General features: G+C 41.3%; 1 protein-coding gene and 1 long non-coding RNA gene across 5 annotated transcripts in view; one reads left to right on the top strand and one right to left on the bottom strand.

Annotated features, from left to right (window-relative positions):
* The window catches only part of CTTNBP2NL (CTTNBP2 N-terminal like), a 49,459-nt gene extending 35,289 nt beyond the window's left edge, over positions 1–14,170 (top strand). For 3 of the 4 annotated variants that reach the window (XM_001498786.5, XM_005610321.4, XM_023641412.2), the window contains exons 4-6: positions 5,163–5,393; positions 8,802–8,909; positions 10,008–14,170. In XM_001498786.5, the coding sequence (XP_001498836.1) occupies positions 5,163–5,393; positions 8,802–8,909; positions 10,008–11,489 (1,821 nt within the window). In that variant the 3' untranslated portion in view covers positions 11,490–14,170. Of the gene's footprint in view, positions 1–4,311; positions 4,498–5,162; positions 5,394–8,801; positions 8,910–10,007 lie in introns of all 4 variants that reach the window. The other variant, XM_070268518.1, reaches the window with a different exon arrangement.
* On the bottom strand, positions 2,845–19,243 carry LOC111773552 (uncharacterized). Its single transcript, XR_011439296.1, has 4 exons — positions 19,120–19,243; positions 16,537–16,759; positions 9,198–9,333; positions 2,845–2,969 (listed from the first exon to the last, which is right to left on the bottom strand). It is a non-coding gene; the product is annotated as an uncharacterized lncRNA (long non-coding RNA).
* Between the last annotated feature and the right edge of the window lie 111 nt (positions 19,244–19,354).

Below are 19,354 nucleotides of genomic sequence, written 5' to 3'. Positions count from 1 at the left end.
ATGTCACATAGCAGGATTAATTGCTAAATGAATAGACACTGTTATTGGTTATCCAGGTTCCCGATACGTGTTTAGTGATATATTACTTTGTAGTTATTTGAGAATTGGTGAATTTTGTTTTGCTTTTAAAGATTTCCTGACCTAGTCCAGTTTTATAGGATCTTAAATCTGCAGGGGTGGGTTTAGTCATTGGGTCTAAAATAAAGGAAAACCTATATTCTATATTCTAAACTTGGTTATTGAAAAAATTAATTCATATTTATAGTACCTACTATGTCAGGTGCTGTAGGAAGCATTTTACATTACTCATTTAATTTTTATAAAAAACCTATGGGTAGATTATTATCCGCATTTTCCAGATGAGGAATCTGAGGCACAGAGAAGTTAAGGGAATTTCTACAGGTAGAAAGTAGTAGAGCCAAGATACAATTCTGTTAGACTTTAGAGACAAAAGGTATTAAAGAAAATAAATGTATAGAAAAGGCTAGATTTGAGAATACAGCATTTATGGTTAAGTGGAAGTAGCACTGGGTTTTCAATAATACATTAGAAATAATTTTTAAATCATGAAAATTTTCTCTCTTTACTGCTATGTTAAATTTTGTACCATTTTCCAAAAATTAAAGTTTAATTCAAATGAGGGTAAATGCTTTTTAATCAATATTGTCAAACACTAAAATCCAGTTTTCTCTCGGCAAGTGAAAAGGAATTTGCAGAACAAAGGGTATACTTGTAGTGCTGTTATCGTCTTTATCCAGAATGATTGCTTTATTTCCAGTTGCTCAGGCAGCTATTTATAGTTTATCAGGGACTCCAGAGTTGAAATTATTTGAAGATTAATAGACTCAACTTGTGTATGAAAAGGATTCCTTTTAACATGCTTTTGGTGACATTGACAAAAATCATCTTGGAATTATGTTCTTTTATCTTTCTGATCCCTGGCATTGAGGTACTCAGGCATTTTTAAAGGCACAATGTTTATATTGCTGATTACTTTTTAAAGTATCACTTCAAAATTGGCAATAAATGGCAAAGATGCATCTTAATCCAGTTATGTTACCAGCCTGAGTCTTCAAAATAAAACCTTATATTTGAATATAAACCCCCAATTAAATGGGCCTTAAAGAAACTTTTAGATTTGGAACCACTTTTCATGTTGGTGATTATCATCCAAAGAATAAAGAGATTGATTTCCTTTTTTAAGATTGGAATATACATATATACATACATATATAAATGTGTTATAATGATATCTTTCATACATGTATATGTAATAGTACACGTAATAATGTAAGTAACATTGGGGAGGGAAGAGAAGGTGACTGCTGCTTCTTTCTTTTTGAAGTCTGTCATAGCAAAGCTGAAATTTTTGGAGAGCAAGCATGGCAAACTCCAACGACATTATGTGATTTTATTTTGAGCTTTCAGTAGTGGTATGTTTCATTCATCCTGTGACAGTAAAAACAAATGAGTAATAGATGACTAGTATGTTTTGTCTGCTGTAGTAATACCCTCTATCATTGAATCCGTCCAAGTAGCCAATTATTTTCCTGTTGTCTGAAATTAAAAGCATCATGTTTTCTGACAGTGTGGGAATTTCTGTTCAGTTAAAATATATGTTGTCATTGAAGTAAAATAATGAAATTGCAAGAAATTCATTGAGTTTTAGCTGTATTACTGAACTCTTCCCCCAAAAAGTCAAATCCAGATCATTTAAATTTTCTTATAAATAGCTGAAATATCATTAAACTATTAAAACTCAGCCTTGACAGTTTTTAGTGTGGGTGCTTAGTCTCTAAATTTTGGCCTGAGGTGTAAATGATAGTGGTAGCATTATCTGGTCACTCACCTTGTGGTGACCAGCCTCCAAGATGGCCCCCAATGATACCACCTCCTGATACTCATACCTTTATGTAGTCCCCGCCCTCATTTACTGGCATTGGTCAATAAAATACACGTGACCAATAGAATACATCAGAAGTGATGGCATGTCACTTCTGAGGTTAGGTTGTAAAAGACACTGGGACTTCCATCTTGTTATGTGTGTGTGTGTCTCTCTCTCTGTCTCTCTCACATTACTTGCTCTGTGGGAAGCCAGCACATGCAAGGAACCAAGGCTAATGCCAAAAGCCATGTGAATAAGCTTGGAAATGGATCCACAGCCCTAGTCGTGCCTTCAGATGACTGCAGCCCTGGCCAACAGCTTGACTGCAACCTCATGATACACTGAGCTAAAACCATCTAGTTCAGCCCCTCCCAGATTCCTGACCCTCAGAAACTATGTGCAATAAAAAATGTTTACTAAATTTTAGTGTAATTTGTTATTCAGGAATAGATAACCAGTACTCACCTCCACTAAAATTCTTCTTCCATTCTTCAAATCTTAACATCTACTCTTGGTTATTGTTGTTGTTATTTGTGCTTTTAAATCTGTAATCCATACAATGCGCCTGACTGAGGCATTAAGTTGGTTGAAAAATACCATATACCATCTCTCATTTTCCTATCCAGTATTTGGTATAATAAATAAAGACTTCAAATTCACTTTTCCCATATTTGGGTCTCATATTAGAAGGCACTTAAATTGTTTTGTGACAAGGAGTCTTTTTTAGATCATTCCACAGATTCTTTTCATTTATGTGCAAAGCCACCAGTTTTGTGTAACTTGTAATTACTATGCAAGTGATTATGGAATTACTATGAAGTACTTCAAGAGAAAACAGACAGCCTAACAACTGTTCTCAGAGAAGTCTGAGACCTCACCAAAGAAGCTCCTCATCTATTACTCGTAACTCTGTGATGCTTATTAATTATATAGGATAATAACAGTGTAGGTTTTAAAAAGTCATATTTTTAAGGATTAGTTAACTATATACTCAAACCTGAGAGACAGCTCAGCAGGTCTAATGTCAAGGTCATGAATTGTACTGCCAGCTCCTGCTCTCCCGTCCTGCTTTCTCCATGGTGTTCTGAAAAGGAAAAGGTCATAAAAATAATTCAGGTTTACTTTTTCCTTTTTGCCTACTCAACTAGTTTCGGTACTAATAATCATTCCATTACCACAGCTAATCCTACAGAAATGGTAACCTTGAATAAAAAATGTGAAAGAAAAGTGGAATTTCAACTTCTTAAGGAGTTTTTTTTTCGCTTGCTTGCTTTGTCTAAGTGTTTTTCTAAACATAGATTTGCCTTAGGACATTAATAGCTATACTTTCATTGAATCCTGGGTTATCAATCATATGTTTTTCTACCTGAACTTAAAAGAAATAGATGTTCTTGGTGAAAGGAAAATATTGATGAGTCCCATGTTTGACACTATTGCTTTTAAAAGTGTAACTAAAGACTAGCTTTTTGTTTTACTCTCACCATGATTTTAAAAATAATACAAATAGCCAGTTCTGGAATTGGTCTTTTCTTTCTTCATCTGAAATGGATTAGAGATTATTTTGAAATTTTTTTTGAGAATTTCCTTTTCAATCTGGAACTGAAAAAAATACGATTCTGTCTTGGATTCTGTCTTTCAAATCTTCCTCCCTTTAATTCTCACATGCTCACATGTGTCCACACACATATACACATACTTGTAATAAGGCTAGGAAGATGGTTACCAATAACTTAAAGGAACAAATGGATTTTGGTTTTCATATTTCCAGTATACAAATATCATCCAAATACTCCAATAATGTCATCACTTAAAATGGTTATAGTCAAGCCAGAAGTAAAACCCAGGGCTTCTAACTCTGCTTTGAACATTCGCCAACCGATACCAACACCACTTTGTAGTATAAGGCTAAGTGATCCCTGGGTCTTCAACTTGGACAGTCTAATGAAGATGGGGCACCAAATGTCAGCACCAAACATACTTCTGTGTTAAAGAAACCCCATGTTTGCTTTATTTTCTTGAGGGTTTTTTTTTTTTAAGCATAGCCATTGAATTGTGAATTTTCCTTTCTTGTCAAATAACCATTTGTGGATGGTGGTGGTAAGACAACATAGCTCCTGGTGAAATAATTTTTAAAGATTGATAAATGATAGTAGTTTTCGTAACTAGATTTCATTTGAAAGCTTAAATTTTATAGCACTTTGCTGTGGTTTTTGATAAATTCTCCTCAACCATGTATTAACACTTCATTTTATTAAGTATTATTATAAAACGTCTCAGGAAACTTTTTAATGTCTGTGTGATAAAGTAATTGATACTGTCACTCTGTTCATCTGCACGAAATATACCATGCTCATATGAAGCAATACTTCAAGTCCTTAGAAGATAGAAGCCTAAGAATATCTCTCCACTTGCCTCCTGACCCTTAGATCCGCCTTGGCACCCAGGCCCAAAGCCCTCCAAGCACCAGTCTGCACTCCCTGCTCTCTCACCCCACAGCTCACATGCCCTGAAGGGGACAGAAAGGAGGAGGGAAGACAGCACCCTAACAAAGACTAGAAGAGGGGGTGGAATTTGGCAGCAAGTAGAAGGGATTTTTGTCTGGACCTCTAGTTGTAAGTGCCTCTGCCCTCTTGACCAACCAACAACTGAGGGAAGTTCTGTATGTACAAATCACAAATAGTCCTAGATTAGAATGTGAAACTAGTTCTAGCATCCTTTACTTATCTACAGCCACCTTGTTGGGTCTTTAAATATGTAAACTTATAACATTATCATGCTTACCATATTTTAGAAATGCAAATACCGTAACAGAACGAACAGAGAAGATATACCTGTTGGTAATATAAGCGTTCGTAAGCAGAGGCAGTAAGCATAGTGGTTAAGGACACAGATTTCCGAGCCAGGCTGCCTGGGTTCAAACCCCAGTTCTGAACACTTGTAGATAAGTAACCTGGAACGAGTTACTGACCTCTCTGTGAGAGTTTTCTCATCTGCAAAGTAGAGATTGTAGCACTACTTTATAGGATTGTAAAATTTAAATGAGTTAATCTGGATATAAATGCTTAGAACAATAGTTAGCTCTATACCAGTGTTTGTTCTCATTAATGTTATTACTATACTAGGGCCTCTTTCTCATGTTGTTTCTATATGTAGATGGCCCAGTCTTATTTGTAGTCAGCAGATTGCATTCAAACTAACACCACCACCTTTAATGTAGCAGATCTCCCTCCTGAATAGTTTTTAAAAGCAAAATGCTTATTTTTTTTTTCTTTCCCAGGCCCAACACAGAGATACTTTCATTGAAGAACGCTATGGAAAATATAACATCAGTGATCCTTTAATGGCTCTACAGAGAGACTTTGAAACACTGAAGGAGAAAAATGATGGCGAGAAACAGCCGGTCTGCACAAACCCACTCTCCATTCTTAAGGTGGTGATGAAGCAGTGCAAGAACATGCAGGAGCGCATGCTGTCCCAGCTGGCTGCTGCTGAGAGCAGGCACCGGAAGGTGGGTGCGCCCGGTTGCCTTGTGCTACATAAACTCTTGTGAAGACTTTATAAATAGTGCCTGATACTTTCTTGTGGACTGCCAGTTTTCACAGTAATTCAATTGGGAGGTCTCACAGGTGTCAAAAAGCCCGTTAGCTTACCCGGCAGCCAGAAGATAGAAAAGAAAACACAGGTTATTCCAGATGTTAAATTTAGGGAGTGTGCCAGATTCATTATTTGAGATGGCATTCCTTCTTGATACGACACTCCAAAACTCTTGGTATGTTTTTTCAGCTCTTGATCATCCAAACTTTGGCAACAAACTGGGGTTTGACCAAGCTTGTAGCTGAACGGAACGTTCTTTATTTGCTTACTTAAGTGATAAATAGAAAGATTTACAGGTATTTGGGGAATGCTATGTCTAAAAGAGAGACAGAGAGAATTTACCTGACTATAAACATACAAGCCAATAGATTGTCTTCATTTATTCCTTGTTTTGAGTTTCATTGCATTTTATTTCTCATGAAACCATAAACACTTCCTGGGGTTGTTTACCTTAAAGCTGTTCTACCCCATTAGGAAAGTGTGTGTATGTCTGTGTTTGGTTCAGGTCTTCCAGCCTCTAGTGAGGAAGGCAAACCTGTGCTTTCCTCCACCTCGTCTCATTGGAATTCTAGTGCTTGTGATTTTATTCCCCAACTTGTCATTTACTCCTCAAATTTGCCTTGTAAGAGATGGTTGGCTGGAATCTGCACTTTTTAAAACTATTGGTTTACATTTATACTAACAAGGGGAAACATCAGTGCATTTAGTAGGAAGCATTTTATTCTGAAAAATTGGGTTAGCAGCTCCAGTGTGACGGGCCTTCGTTTCCTTTTACACTTAACCTGCATTAGAGAGCCAGCCATCTGCTTCAAACGCAGCTGACAAACTGCTCAGGCTTAAGTTCCACCCATGACTTTTCTTTTCCTTCCCAGAGTCCAAAGGAAAGGCCAGAGTGGAGGTTCTTAACCATGGATGGGCCTCAGATGTTCCCTGATCCCCCAGAAAATACATAGAATGCCAAAAGTTTATGCATTTTTGTAGAATATGAATTTTTTCCTATAACTTTAATTGAATTCTCAAGGTTGTCCAAGACTCAGGAAAGTTTAACCTCTGGTCTAGAATGAAATAATCTGAAGGCATTTATGCTCCAATTTAAAAAGTGTCAATACACTTGAGTTAGTTGCCTAAATTTTGGGGACTTTTACATAATCCTCTAAGAAAATCTTCCCAACATCCTTGCTTGATAGGCCTCTTTTCCACTTCATCCATGAAGCAATAGTGCTGTGCGGAAGGGCTGGCTGGCTGTCATGCCCATGAAGGTGTAGTATTGGGATGGTTTGTGGCTCTAGATGACTGGGAAGAGGAAGAGGTTAAAATATTTAAAAATTTCTTAATATTAGATTTCAATGTAAGATTCTTTAAGTGAGTGTTAAATATTTTAAATCAACTTAAGTGTTTTATCAAAGTAGAACACTGACTTTGTTAGAAATCAAATAGTACCTAGAGGCATATAATTAAGGTGCTTATTGTCCCAGTTTGCCTGAAAGAGTCCCAGTTTATGCCTGTTGCCTTGGCATAGTTATTAACAATATCTCCTTTGACTCTCAGAAGTGTTGTGGTTTGAACAGTAAATTACATGGTTACTCTGCTCATTATAAAAGATAGAGTTCCCTAGCCCACTTCTTCCCATTCCCTTTCCTCAATATTCAGAGACAACCACTTTCTTCTTTTAACCATTTATTTTGGTAGCTAACTTCCATATATCTAAATGGTATCCTGCCCTCTCACTTTATCAATTTTAGACACTTATATTACTTCCTTTTCTTATAGATGCACATTTTGTTGTCTTATGCCCCACCTCCCTTTCCTCTCCACCCCTACCATCTTGCCAAAACAAATATAATCCCCTTTCCTCACCCCTATTCTCTGTCATACCTGGTATTTCCAAATCCTGAGCCTGTCACATTCTGTTTCTTCATCTGGCTTATGCCTGGGCAGTAGATGCCTACCTGCTAACATTCAATGTCGAGGAATCAAGTTGAGGGGACAAATAAACCTGGAAACTACAGAATTTGAGCCAGTTCCCTTGTTTTCTATCCCACATCTCACCTCTCCTCTGCAGTACCTGCCCCGTCCAGGCTCCATATCTCTTTGGGGCCCTGCAGGGCAAAACAGCTTCCCCTACACACACCAAAGTCCTTACCACATCTCCAGCCCCGTTCCTTCTTCAAATGTTGTTAAAATTTCTTGTCTGCTCAAGTCTCTCTTTGTCTTTGCGGGTTTTTATTCTTTTCACTCCGTTTCTGTAATTTTAGAGGCTCTGGGAAGGACGAGGAAATGTTCTACTACCTTTAGCCAAAAGCTTGTCTTTTGATTAAACTGAAAAATTAGCTTTTTTTAAACCAGAAGGATGTACACCAAAATGTTTTCATTTTTGTAAACAAAAACACTTTGTGTTTAAAGAAGAGTTTCATGCCCCAGAAAATTTTTCTCTTCATTCATAACAATTATTAGTGAGGAGAAACAATGAGAGATGGCCATTGAGATGGCAGTGCTCTGCCCTGGACATCTGGGCCAGGCACCTCTGAAGCATGCACAGAAGCTGCTAAGAAGGAAATCCACTGCCATTCAGAGTACTGTGCAGTTATAGGAGGCAGGATTATGTGGGAAATGTCCCTTTAAATTTGTATTCTCCTTAAAATTGGGCTTGATTGTTTGGCACTAGAATAAGTGGAGTGGGGTAGGCAGGTTAATTAAAAGGCCTTGTGAAAAATCTCCGCTTAAGATCCCAATAATTCAGAGTCCTGAGTGCTAACCATTACACCATGGAACCCACTTAGAATTCCAATAATTGAGCCATTTACCTGCAGGATGAAGTCAAGAGAGTCTTTTCAGTTCTTATCTAACTATATACAAAATGCCTATTCTTAATTAAGCAAGGCACAGTTAGGATGTCACCTATTTAAAATGTTTGATTTCGGGCCCTCTCTTTGGCGCCTTCTGTGATTTGAGCATTGAGGGGAGAACCTGAGCTTTCAGCTTTGTGTGGTCCTGTCTTGTTTCATCACCTACCCCTGCCTCCAGTCCCACCAAACTGCCTGCAGTTTCTGGACCTTCTGTTAATTCTCTGAAACCTTCTCAACCCCTACACCCAATTAGTTGCTCTCTTCTATTTACATGCCATTTCATGCATACCTAAAATGAAGCATGCATCTTATTTTCTAGTACGTAGCTTGCATATCTTTCACCCAGTTTGCTCCTTGATAGCCCTGACTGGGATTTACTTATTTATCTTAGGTGCTTAGATAGGCACTTAGTATTTCATTGTATTATAAGTGTGATTCTTTGATATTTGGAAATGATTGTTTTTGATTCTTTAAAGGTGATCCTAGACCTTGAGGAAGAAAGGCAAAGGCATGCACAGGACACAGCTGAAGGGGATGATGTCACCTACATGCTGGAGAAGGAGAGAGAGCGGCTGACTCAACAGGTAATGAACATGGAGGGGTTCGCAGCAGCATTTGCCTAGAAAAGCATTTCTCAAAGATTGTTCTGCAGGGTATAAATTGGTGTTATTTCAAAAAAAGGGCTTTGTGGTCAAATAAGGCTGGGAATTACTAGATTAAACAAAGTGAAACAGGTTTCTAACTTCAGTTTGTTAGATCCTTTAGCAAGCAAAAAGCACATTTTTTTCTTAAGTCTTCAAGAACAAGATAGGGTATCTGTGTTTAGCAAATTCATGTTTTCATAAAATCTTTTTTTGACATGGATCACTCACTTGTGGGACTGTCGTTCCACTGGACACACTTTGGGGTATGCTTACTTCAAGCTCTCAAACTTTTTTTGATTTAGGACTCCCAGTAAGATGTACGTTTTCCATCGCAGCCCAGTATATATGTGCAATAGACATGGACCTAAAACAGAAATCTCATGAAACCACAGATAACCCATACTGCTTGTAATACACATTCATTTTTTAAAATTCTGATCATGGCTCACTAAATTGGTTTCCCCATCCTTTAATGGGTCTCAGAATTTCTAAAACACTGACCAAAAGGGTTTCATCAACCCTCTCCCTCACTCACAGTCTCTGTGCCTTAAATTGGCTTGGAACGATGATTACAATAGACTGCATTTGTACAAAAAGTATGGTTCAAGTGCAACTATTTGTTAGTTTGTTTTTAAGACCAGAAAGAACTATTACCGAGAATCTTAGTTTTGTTTTCAGCAGCATTCATCACAAACCTAGTTGATATGGCTTTCTGTTTTCTGTTTTCATTGGTTCTAATCATCTGAACTCTCCACAGACCTAAAACACAGTGGTGATTCATATTTCATGAATAACCCTGAGATAATATAAGAACTAGAAGTATCTCCTAAATCATCAAAGAAAGATGAAATCATAGTATGTATGTTTTTGTGATGGGTGTTCTGATACTTCAGAAATATTTGATCTAAGCACATGACATGTGGTAATCCTGTGTGCCAGAGAATGGCTAGCCAGGACACTCTACTTGATATTAGTTTTTCACTATATCTCTTTGTTTTCTTACTCTAATCATGATGTATGGTGGCCTTTTTTTTCTAGTTGGAATTTGAAAAGTCCCAAGTGAAAAAGTTTGAAAAAGAGCAGAAGAAGCTCTCGAGTCAGCTGGAAGAGGAGCGCTCCCGCCACAAGCAGCTGTCATCCATGCTGGTGCTCGAGTGCAAGAAAGCCACCAGCAAGGCAGCCGAGGAGGGGCAGAAGGCAGGAGAGCTGAGCCTGAAATTGGAGAAGGAGAAGAGCCGGGTGAGTAAACTAGAGGAAGAGCTGGCAGCTGAGAGGAAGCGAGGCTTGCAGACCGAGGCCCAGGTGGAGAAGCAGTTGTCTGAGTTTGACATCGAGAGAGAGCAACTGAGAGCAAAACTGAACCGAGAAGAGAACCGGACCAAAACTCTGAAAGAAGAGATGGAAAGTTTGAAGAAGACAGTGCAGGATCTCGAGGCTTCTCACCAGTATAGTAGCCCTAATGAGCAATTGAAGAAACTGGTGACGATGTCTAAAGCCACAGCGACTGAGCCCCCCATGCTCGTGTCTGTATTTTGCCAAACAGAGAGTTTTCAGGCAGAAAGAACCCCTGGGAGCAACACAGCCAAGGTGACAACCACTGGGCTGCCTGGTCCCACCACTGCTACTTACTCTTATGCAAAAGCCAATGGCCATTTTGACCCAGAGATACAAACTACCAAGGAATTGATCACAGGCAGCAGTGCAGAAGACCAAGTGCCTCCACGAGAGAAATCTGTGGGACTGGCCCAAGAGAAGGCAGTGGAGAATGGTGGGTGTCCTGTGGGAATTGAGACTCCAGTCTCAGTGCCTAGTCACCTCCCTTCCAGTGGGACCTCACTGTCTCCCAGCAGCACTGCCTCCTCCTCTCTCACATCCTCTCCATGCTCTTCACCAGTACTAACTAAGCGCTTGTTGGGGTCCTCAGCTAGCAGCCCCGGCTACCAGTCATCCTACCAAGTAGGGATCAACCAGAGGTTCCATGCTGCTCGGCATAAATTTCAGTCACAAGCAGATCAGGATCAACAAGCCAGCGGTCTACAGAGTCCTCCATCCAGGGATCTGTCCCCTACCCTCGTGGACAACTCTGCCGCTAAGCAGCTGGCCCGAAATACAGTCACTCAGGTGCTCTCCAGATTCACTAGCCAACAAGGGCCAATCAAGCCCGTCTCTCCTAACAGCTCTCCCTTTGGCACAGACTATCGAAATCTGGCCAACACTGCCAACCCAAGAGGTGACACAGGCCATTCACCTACTCCAGGGAAAGTGTCCAGTCCTCTGAGCCCCCTGTCTCCAGGGATCAAGTCCCCCACCATCCCCAGAGCTGAGAGAGGAAACCCTCCACCCATCCCACCCAAAAAACCTGGTCTCACTCCTTCTCCATCCACTACCACTCCAATGACCAAAACTCATTCCCAGGCATCTTCTTTGACCACCACAGAAGAGCTTGCCAGCAGCTGCTCTTCTAATGCTGTCGTAGCCAATGGCAAGGACGTTGAGATACTCTTGCCTAGCAGCAGCTAGTCCCTAGGAGGGAGCTTCCCTCTACTTTTGACATTCCATCAAATTTTGTCCAAGAGCTCAGAGTCAAACCGTTGAGTCAGATCATCTTATTTATTTTGATAGTAGCTGAAACCATCTGTATAATACATTTAGTTTAGTTCACCTTTTTGTATTTTTTTAAGTAGAAACTGAGTAGTTTGGATTTTTATGACTCACATCTTTGTACTAAAGCTAGAAGGGCACTTCAAAGATGTCTCAAGCTCAGCAGTCACCATCATGTTGTGATGGAGAAAGCTAATTGAGTACCAGGTGGTGATGTGCCATCTGTTTTGGAACTAGAATCACTCAACACTCATTTTGAATTATGCAGAAGTGGTTCATGCAGATTTTTATTCCAGATGAACATGTTTAAAAAGTGCCTGAAATAAGACTGCCATATGAATGTGATTCTGCAGCAAAAACACAAAATGGATTATTTAATTGCAGAAAATGAGATCTTCTGTGAATTCTGAATGTTAAAAACTAACACTGCTTTTAATCATCTTTTACTGTTTTTAATACAAGCTTTGTATTCAGAAACAAAGCTGCATACGTAGAATGGGAATCCTGAAGGTGGGTGTGAACTCAGCACAGAGCTGAGCTTTATAGAGCCCTCGAGAAACCCTGCTGAGCATTAAGCAGTTGGGGTGCTGATTTTCTTGTACTTTTGAAAAATTAAGTCACCCCCAGTTTCCTGCATAAATTCTTGAATAGAATGAAATCACATCTCCATTCAAAAAATGTCTTCAGGCATCTACTGTTGTGTAAGGAACTTCTGATTCCGATTGCTGTTACTTGAATACGAAATGGCTACTCATTCTGTATAAAAGTTTTGCAACAGAATGAGATCTTTATTATGTAATCAAAAAGCAATAACTTAAAATTCAGTTTCTTTATAATATTATAAGTCAGAATTATACAGGTTTTACTAAATTGTTATACTTACTCTCCAAGCTGCCAGCCCTTGGTGTCTGTATCTGTGGAACCAAATTAACTTTTGCCTAAATGGAAGTACACATATATCTGTATAGATACACACCCCTTTACGTGTTTAACACACACACTTAAACACATAAATATTAGTGTGATTGTATCTTTGGAGTTTGCAATATAGCATAAAAGACGAGCAGAAATGCACCTTAAGATTACCTACCAAAGCAACTAGATGTGGCTGGGATCTAATCAGTCAAGGAAGTAATTGTGTCCACAGGGAGGTGGGGAAATTCCAAATAAAGTCAGGTCTTCAGCATCATAAAAAGGCAGAGCCAAACTAACCCAGTGTCACAGAACTCAACTGGTCATATGAGTGAAATAGGTCACTCAGTCAAATGGTGTAAGACAGCTGGGGGTAGTGGAAGCTGTAGCAAACTGAAGTGCCCAAGCCCCGTTTAAAAGGGCACCCCTGTTCAACTCCTGGGGCTTGTTGCCATGCAATAATGCCAGACCAGGGTTACCAGCTCCTCAAATTTTTATGAAATCCAAATTTTCATGAGAAACATTTTCATTTTTAAATATCAAAACTGATTCAAAATTTTAAACACTGCTGGTTAAACATTTCTGCAGCCAGATGTAGCTCACAAGCTGCCAAGTTGCAACCTCTATTTCCAGAAACTTCTGTCATTTCCATCATATCGAGTTTGTGAGGACAAAAGCCTCCACTCTTTCCAACTTGTAGGCTAGTACAGCTGACAAAGTCCATGGACTATAATGACTATCCCCCTCTTCCAAAAAGGACTGCAGCCCAGCTCGGACATGGTGGTTGTATGACTGTGTCCACAGGGATGGAGAGGCCTTGGTGTCCTCACATACATTCTTCTAGCCAACATCTCTCCTAGCAGCCCCTGACCTCCTGCTATAATTTAAATCGATTTTCTCTTAATCTAATCTGAGTTGATGAGAGAAAGGCAGGTGATGGAAATCACTGTATAAATCACAATGGAGTATATTAGTGTCGCCACAGCTTATGGTTTCACTAAGGCCAATACATCAAAAATTAAAATACTACTAATGCCCCAGGGTGTCTACCAAATGATGAAGGGGGTGTCTTATAAACTGCCCAAAGCAATCATGCATTAAACTTTATTCCCATGCATAGCCAAATGAACAGTGTTAATGATAAAATAGCTGAACTTTCTAAACAGGGGAGTGGGCTATAGTCCCAGAGCATTCTTACCTCTCTTGCTTTAAATGGTAATCTTAAAAGTTGCATTGTGCTCTTCCTTTGTTTTGGCATAGATATATATAGAGAGAGATACTATAAGGAAGTTTATTTCTTAGGAAGTGCACTGAATAATGTAATTCTTTTACAGTGTAATATGGGGGTGGGGAAATGCAAAAGAAATGTGTATTTTTGCTAGTTGCCTATCTTCTGAGATAAATAAGCACAATACTGCAATGGATCCAATAATCCAGTTAGGTATTATAGATTAGTATTTAAGTTTGCTGTAGATTGTGTGTGTGCAAAGTAAAAGTTCCATGATTCACAGTTTTGGTATTAACCCATGTTGCGAAATCTATGCTACTGGTCAACAGATTATAATGATGTGCAACACATAACACAAGCATTAACTAGTCATTAACATTTGTAAAGCCAAATGTACCATGCAGAAGTCTTCATCCATTTTTATAGCAGACGACATTAAAACAAGTTAAGTCATACTGTTTAGGGGGAAAATAGTCTTGTTTGTACAAAGTAAAGAATGTTGCACAACAGGGCGTGTTTTGCTGGGGAAGGAGCAGGTGGTGTCGAGGAAGCACTCGTTCGTGGCTTTAAAATACCAAGTGAAGTCAGTGACCTATCCAGGTCAGACCCCAAAAGGAGCTGGGACAATGGTTTTCTTTAGAGCTGGAAGAAGCCTTTGCAATAATCCAGTCTGTACTTTTTAAACCATTTGGAGGTTCTGGACCTTTTCAGAATCTAAGAAAGGCTAGACTCCATCCCCAGAAAAATGGACATGCTTATGTGCAAAACTTGGTTGATGGCTTCACAGGATCCAAAGACCCTGAAGCCATCCATGATTCATGTACTCTAGCTGAAGAATGCCTGATCTTGTCCTGCCCTCTAATTTTACAAATGACTAATGCATCCCGTGTCTCCTAGTCCAGTGCGGGCGCTGCAACACTGTTAGCAAATGCAAACTGTAGCCAGACAAAAGCACGTGAAAATCCTTTGTTGTACAAAAGTGTTAAAACAGTGTTAACAGTGTGGATGTTTACATATCTTAATTTTCCAGCATTTAAGCCAATTAATGATCATTTCAACAACACTGAATGTAGCCATTTTCCCATAACAACCTCACTGTCAGCAATGCTGCCTTGTCAATTTGAGTGTATATATATAATTTATAAAGCTCATCTGATGCCTAGTCCTTGAAACAGAACTTCAAATATCTTTTGAAATGCTGGCTTCAAAATAGGATATGTTTTCATAATCATGAGTCAGAGATAGGCAATGAGCAGTGTTCCACAGGAGTAATTTTAATTTAATTGCGATAAAACTAGTTGAGAAGATTTGAGAGCCTGTCTGCCCACTGCTCGTGGTAGAAGCAGAGGAGGAGAAAGGAGACCGGAATAGTGGCTCTCGAACTTTATTGTGCTTAAGTATAACCTGGGAAGCCTGCTCAAAAGATTCCTAGGGGTTGGGCCTAGGGGTTTGCTGATGCAGGTGTCTGAGGATCACATTTGAAAACTAGTTCCTCATAGCCATCACCTGTTCTTTTTCAAGCACTTATTTGCCCCTGACCTAAGGAGATGTCTTAAGCTCCTGAATCTGGTTTACCATAGTGTCAGTGACATTCAGAGTCCAGAGCGCCTACGTGGGTTCCACGCACCATGTTAATTATTTCACATGGCATATCACCTTACTAATGACAAGGGTGCTGTGAGGTATTAGTGTCCCCAGTGTGCAGATGAAGACCAGAGATTTGCACACAGGCCCTTAGGATGTGACAGAGCTTTAACCCCCCGTGCTCTGCTCTTCCCCGTGCTCTGCTCTTTCTGCTACCTGTGTTTCCCAAGTGAGAATCTCCTGAGGCACCTGTTACCCTATTCCCAGGCATACCGAGGTGCGCTCTAGATAAGCGCCTGGGCTGATTCTTAAGATGGAGCAGGATTAAACCCCACAGGACACCACAGTGCTGTTCCCACTCACCCTAAAAACCCCCACCCCCAGAAGTGGATGTCAGACGTAACCAATGCCAGGGGACCCTTATCCAGTCAGACAAAATGAAGAAAAACTAATCTTTCTTATTCCCCTCAAGCAACAGATGTTTCTTAAATATTTTAGATGAGCCAGAAACCAAGGTAGCTATTATAGAAAACACAAGTTTAAGCATGTTCCTTGTCCTCGGGGTACTCACAGTCTAGTCAGGGGAAGCAAAAGAACACATAAAAAGTTAACAGAGGGGGGGCTGGCCCCGTGGCCGAGTGGTTAAGTTCGCACGCTCCGCTGCAGGTGGCCCAGTGTTTCGTTGGTTCGAATCCTGGGCGCGGACATGGCACTGCTCATCAAGCCACGCAGGGGCAGCGTCCCACATGCCACAACTAGAAGGACCCACAACGAAGAATATACAACTATGTACGGGGGGGCTTTGGGGAGCAAAAGGAAAAAATAAAATCTTTAAAAAAAAAAAAAAGGGGGCATAAACTAGCCTTCTATTTAAAAAAAAAAAAAGTTAACAGAGGGGCATAATGGTGAAGTTCACACACTGCTCATCCAGCCATGCTCTGGCAGTGTCCCACATATAAAACAGAGGAAGACTGGCGCGGGTATCAGCTCAGGGACAATCCTCCACAAGCAAAAAGGAAGATTGGCCACAGATATTACCTCAGGGCCACTCTTCCTCACCAAAAAAAAAGACCAGAGACAACTGAACAGCAAGTGGGGTACAAATGCCATATAGGGTTATTGAATGTGGTCCTGGCAAAAGCACTATGGCAGCACAGAAGTGACAGAGCTCTCTATGGGAAGGAAAAAGTTAACTAGAAAAGAAGCAAATGTCTTTTCTCCTCTCTCCAAAGCACTGTTTACCTGGAGTTCTGCAGTATCTCCCCGTGTTTGCCTTATGTTGCAGTTGGCTTGTCTTGGTCTTAGGATGAGGTCAGAGACAGGCACCCAAGAGCTGAGTCCTGTTAAAGGGAGACTGACAGACACCAATGTCGCGTGCTCTCTCCATGGGCTTGGGCTGGTAGAAGAAGGAGCTCCCAGGTCACAGCACTCTGCAAAACACTCTCAAGTAATTTGTAGGGAAGACCTGGGAAAAAGCAAGGTGAGAAAGGACCTTGTTGCCAAAATACTGCATCACCCATAAATGTCCCCTCCTGCCCTCTAGATCTCTATAAGCAAAAGAGAAATGAAGATCAAGCTTTGAAAAGAATCCAATAGGTCCTTCAGGGACACCTACAAGTGACTTTTTTCCTGGGAGGGATGTAAAAGCAGCGTCTCTTCTCCCAGCAGTGTGAATGTTTGTGCTGCTGTTAGACTGGGGGAGCACAGCAGTATCCTGTGGCCTGTCCACGCCACCGTGAAACTGAGTTCTGAGAAATTACTGGTCGTGCTGCAACAAGACTGGCCTTTAGCCCTGGGGAGGCACCTACTTGATTTGACAAGAGTTCTGCTCACTAACTCAACGTGGTAGACGCTCAGGTCCCCTTCAGGAAGGAAGGATTTATTTCCCTAGCTTTAGGGAATGCTGATGGCTGTAAGCCCCCTATAGGAATTGCCGTAACTGAAAGAAATCATAAGCAGTTCATACCCAAAGACTAGTAGGTGTGGAGTATAAACACCCAGCCCTTGTCCGAAATCAAGAGAACTCTGAAGGGTCATCTCAGCTCCAGACCCCCTACAGGGCTGACTGAGTCCTCTGGAGACTACAGCTCAACTTCCCCTCCCCCTTCTCTCCTTCACGTGCATCCCAAGGGTACTCCCCGGTAAGCCGCCTGCACCCTAATCTCCATCTCGGACTCTATTCTGTTCCTTTTGGTCATAAATAAGTTCTCTAAAGGAGGGCAGAACATTTTCCGAGTATTTTATTTGGTGCCCACATATTTTATGTTACTTCATTTAGTCAACACAACTATTAAGAAAAAAGCAGGTTATTCCTACTTGACCCATAAGGTAATTAAGACCTACTGAGGTACAGTAAATTGTTCAAGGTCCTACAGTAAAGCAGGGCTGAGATTCAGTGCCATAGTTTGGATTCAAACCTGCATTTGGCCTTCAAGTCCACTCTCCTTCCACCGACCACACTACAGTCAAAATAGTAATACATTTGGGGAGTTTAGAATATTAGCTTATTGTCAGTCATATATCTAAGTATGAATCCACTAGTTAGCAGCTTTCTTTTGAGATTTCAGCTAGGAACAGGCCACAGAAGGAATGAATGGGGATTTTGGTGAAGAGAGAGGAGAGGGAAGGTTTGCCTACACAGTCATCAAACGTGGGAGCTAGAAGGAAGCTTAGAGCTTCCCTCATATTACAGATGAGGAGAATGAGGCCCAGAAAGGCCAGGTGACTGCTCAAGCTTACATGGCTAGTTCATGGCAGAGCTCAGAGTATAAAGTCAGTCTGGCTCCCTCATTTGGCCTCAGCCGACTGCTCCTCCCTGAGCTGACCTGGGACCAGGAATTCCTAGCCCAGCCCTGGCTGCTCCCTCGGGCACTCCTTCCTCCTCTCACCTGCTTCTCTACAATACCTGGGCTTTGATCTTGTTCACCTGAGCTGCCCCTTATTCAGGACTTGCCCTCTGTCCACTGGCCTAGGGCTGCTTGGCACGCTTGTTGCCACAAAAATCCTGTCCTCATGTCTCTGAACCGGTTTCACAGCTGAGATGAGGCTGGGAGTGAGGAAGGTGGTGGAGCTTCTACTGCCAGGCTGTACATCCCTCTGTCTAGCATCAGCTCTGGGAAGCACTTATAAGGCATGCCTTGCTCCTCAGGTATGGACAGAAAGCCAGTGAAGCCATGAGCATCTCTCCCCTCCCTGTTTGTGAGTCTGATCTCCCACACTGCCTGTGGAGGAGGGGGCAGCTGAGTGCTTGGTGAGAGAGTCCCCGCCTTGTCCTGGTCCTCCTTCCCCACCTGAACTCAAACACACAGCTCTCCCAGGAAGGGCCTTTTGCATTCTCAAAAGACTTACCCATCTCCCTTCTCTGGGGTTAGTGCCCACCCTCCTGCTCCCCCATGCCCCGTTCCCCCTGCTCCCCCAGCCTGCTCAAGCCAAATCAAAGCCTTCCAGGACTGTTTGGGCATCAGAGCAGACAGGGTGTCCTCAGGGTGGTAGGGTGATTTGGGGCTGGTGACCACAGCATACAGGCCCCTTCTTCATCCCCAGCTTGTTTTCCCTCTCCTGAGTCCTGGTGAGTCAGCACCACAGGGCCACACACAAGGCTCCTATTCAGGGCTCATTTTCCTTCTGCTCTAACTCAGATCTTGGCATCTCTCTCTCTCTCATTCTCTATGTGGGCCTTATTCTCACCATGGGAAAGCTCTGCTCCCTGCCCTGTACCTCCTCACTTTCCCCCAGTACGTCCCTCCCACCACACACACACACACACACATACACACACACACACACACACACACACACACACACGCCCGCATTCCTCCTGCTTACCTTCTGCGAGTTTGCAGTCCCAGCTGAATACAAACATAAAGGAGGGAGAACAAAATAGAAATGTTAAACTATTAAATCCTCATTCACATATTTTCAACGGGTGTTCGTTGCTACTGACTCAGTGACGGCCCTGAGCTATGTTGAGGACACAAACAGGCACACACGCACATGCACACACATGCTGTGCCTGCCCGTTATTTATTCAGTGTGCTTATTAAGCACGGGCTCTGTGTCA

This window comes from Equus caballus, chromosome 5 (assembly GCF_041296265.1).
Source record: "Equus caballus isolate H_3958 breed thoroughbred chromosome 5, TB-T2T, whole genome shotgun sequence".
In the NCBI taxonomy this organism is placed as follows: domain Eukaryota; kingdom Metazoa; phylum Chordata; class Mammalia; order Perissodactyla; family Equidae; genus Equus; species Equus caballus.
The sequence above is the reverse complement of the archived record's forward strand: the minus strand, read 5'-3'. Positions and strand labels throughout refer to the sequence as shown.